General features: G+C 48.3%; 1 protein-coding gene across 2 annotated transcripts in view; it reads left to right on the top strand.

Annotated features, from left to right (window-relative positions):
• Window positions 1-2,197, top strand: part of RHEBL1 (Ras homolog enriched in brain like 1) — a 5,402-nt gene extending 3,205 nt beyond the window's left edge. For both annotated transcript variants that reach the window (XM_011936211.1, XM_011936210.1), the window contains exons 3-8: window positions 30-97; window positions 363-445; window positions 532-588; window positions 774-821; window positions 1,444-1,525; window positions 1,680-2,197. In XM_011936211.1, coding sequence (XP_011791601.1) covers window positions 30-97; window positions 363-445; window positions 532-588; window positions 774-821; window positions 1,444-1,525; window positions 1,680-1,769 — 428 coding nt within the window. In that variant the 3' untranslated portion in view covers window positions 1,770-2,197. The remainder of the gene's footprint in view (window positions 1-29; window positions 98-362; window positions 446-531; window positions 589-773; window positions 822-1,443; window positions 1,526-1,679) is intronic.
• Window positions 2,198-2,825: the final 628 nt, after the last annotated feature.

Genomic DNA, 2,825 nt, shown 5'->3' on the forward strand with positions numbered 1-2,825 from the left:
CTCACAGTCAAGTTTTCTTTTCTTTTCAGCTTACAGCAAGATAGTGACTCTTGGCAAAGATGAGTTTCACCTACACCTGGTGGACACAGCAGGGCAGGTACCAGTTGGGGTATGGTATCCAAAAGTGGCAGTTCAGCCCTCAGAGATGAAGTCTGGTAGTCTTTGTGGCTCATCTGTAAAGTAGTATTAAAAGCATTTTACCTGCTAAGAGTATGCAGGGCTCATTGGAGCTGCTCCATAAATACTTGTTGAAGTGACTATAGTAGGGCATGCCCCAGGGAGGGTCACCTGGATGTTGTCCCACCAACCTTTGCCATCTGAGTGGTTTGGATCTAGGTACTGATGTTTCCATTTCTTGCCAGGATGAGTACAGCATTCTGCCCTATTCATTCATCATTGGAGTCCATGGTTATGTGCTTGTGTATTCTGTCACCTCTCTGCATAGGTAAGTGACCAAGGTTGTGAGTGTTGGACTTGGGAAGACCTGAGGACTGTCTCATAAAGTTATAGCTCCAATTCTTGTGTTTAAAGCTTCCAAGTCATTGAGAGTCTGTACCAAAAGCTACACGAAGGCCATGGGAAAACCCGGTAAGTGGCCTTGGGGGATAGGGACATAGTGTGGGCATGAGGGAGTAGGAGAGAGCAGAGGGGAGAATTGTCAAGTTAGAGAGGCTCAGATATAGATTCTGCCTGGTCTGATAAGGAGTTGTCCAGCCTTGATGTAAGGAGTTGGGGAATGAGGGGATTCTGAAATAACTGCTGTTTCCTCACAGGGTGCCAGTGGTTCTAGTTGGGAACAAGGCAGATCTCTCTCCAGAGAGGTATGTAAATCTCTGCTACTTAGAGGAAAAGGAAGTGAAATGGACTAGGAATCAGTCAGACTCTTCCTGGCTCTGCCACTGACTCAAGTCATTTCACCTCTCTTTGTCTCTAACTTGAAGCTTAAGGAAGATAATACTTCTATCTTAAAAGCCACAATTTCATATTTCAAGCCTCAGTCCTAGATTCACCCATTGTTCCTTTGTTTACCTATATTTGCTCCTTCCACAGCCCTCCTCCCAAAACTTGGGGAAATGGCAAGGGTCAGAGGAAGTCTTTTTCTTCCTTCTTTTTTTTTGAGATGAAGTCTTGTTCTGTTGCCCAGACTAGAGTACAGTGGTGTGATCTCGGCTCACTGCAACCTCTCCTCCCGGGTTGTTGGGATTACAGGCATGAGCCACCACGCGCGGCCCATTTTCTTTTTAATAGAGATGGTATTTCACTGTGTTGCCAAGGCTGGTCTTGAACTCCTGAGCTCAAGTGATCCACCACCTCGGCCTCCCAAAGTGCTGCATTACAGGCATGAGCCACTAAGCCTGGCCAGGAAGCCTTGATTCTGAAGATTTTTCAGAGCACTTACCAACATTTCTATCCTCCATCTTTATATCCCAAATTTGCTTCCAGAGAGGTACAGGCAGTTGAAGGGAAGAAGCTGGCAGAGTCCTGGGGTGCGACATTTATGGAGTCATCTGCTCGAGAGAATCAGGTGCTTGACCCGAAGACTAGAAGGGTGGTGGTGGTAGCCGTGTTTTTCTTATTGTACTGCTTGGTGGGAATGTTGCAGGAATGGAGCTTTCACCCCAGAGCTGGGTGGTATTGGCACTGAACTGACTTTTGCCCTAAATCCTCTTCCCTTATAGCTAACTCAAGGCATCTTCACCAAAGTCATCCAGGAGATTGCCCGGGTGGAGAATTCCTATGGGCAAGAGCGTCGCTGCCATCTCATGTGAGCCCTTGGGTGTGGTGTAACTGCCTTGTTTCTGCCTCTGGCACTTGCCATGTTCCAGTGGGGGGTCAGACCCTCAGGACTTCACGGGTATGGTTGCCAGCTGTGTTCCTGACCCCTGGACACACAGTGTGGCATCCTCATGTTTGCACACTTTCCCCAGGCTCTAGTGGTCTGGATGTCAATGTTTACAAAGGGGCAAGGACCTATCATGGACACTGGCCTCTAGCTCTCTGTTTTTGCTAGATGAATTCTGTTATAACCTGTGGGGTCAGGATATGAGTCCTGGGCATTATTTATCCAGGACCCATCCTCTTGAGTGGGTTTTGGGTGTTGGCTGGGTAAGGGAAGCCAGGGACTTCTGAAATAGAGCTGGCTCCCTGGGGTGACAATGTATATATGCAAATAAACTGAGAAATCTTTTGTTGTTGACTTCTTTTTCCTGTGTGTATGTGAGACGGAGTTTCACTCTGTTGCCCAGGCTGGAGCGGTACAGTGCTGCAATCTCGGCTTCCTGCAACCTCCGCCTACCAGGTTCAAGCGGTTCTCCTGCCTCAGTCTCCCACAGGCACCTGCCACCACGCCTGGCTGTTTTTAGTAGAGATGGGGTTTCACCATGTTGGCCAGGATGGTCTTGAACTCCTGACCTTAAGTGATCCGTCCGCCTCAGCCTCCCAAAGTGCTGGGATTATAGGCGTGAGCCACTACTCCCGGCCTTATTGTTGACTTCTGTGTATCTAGGGAGAGCTCAGAGCCAATATCTCTTTTTCCAAGGAGTGATGGCTGTGGTCTTTGGTGGGAAATCTTTCCTCCTACCTTGTTCCCATTCCTTATTCCTCACTTATTAAGGACCATTATCCTAACTTGCCTTTCCCACCTTTCTATTCTGCTAGGTTCCTCATACACTGAGTCCAGCTGGCTGCCACTCCCGTCCAAGTTTTGTAGCCTTTCAAGATCCCCTTAATTACAGAAACACCACCCTCTAGTGGCCAGATGCAACATGCTGACCTAGCTGTCTTCCTGGGGCCTCAGCATTTGCTTGGACTCAAAAGCAGACAGG

Source organism: Colobus angolensis, unplaced genomic scaffold, assembly GCF_000951035.1.
Source record: "Colobus angolensis palliatus isolate OR3802 unplaced genomic scaffold, Cang.pa_1.0 Scaffold151, whole genome shotgun sequence".
NCBI classification, from domain to species: Eukaryota; Metazoa; Chordata; class Mammalia; order Primates; family Cercopithecidae; genus Colobus; species Colobus angolensis.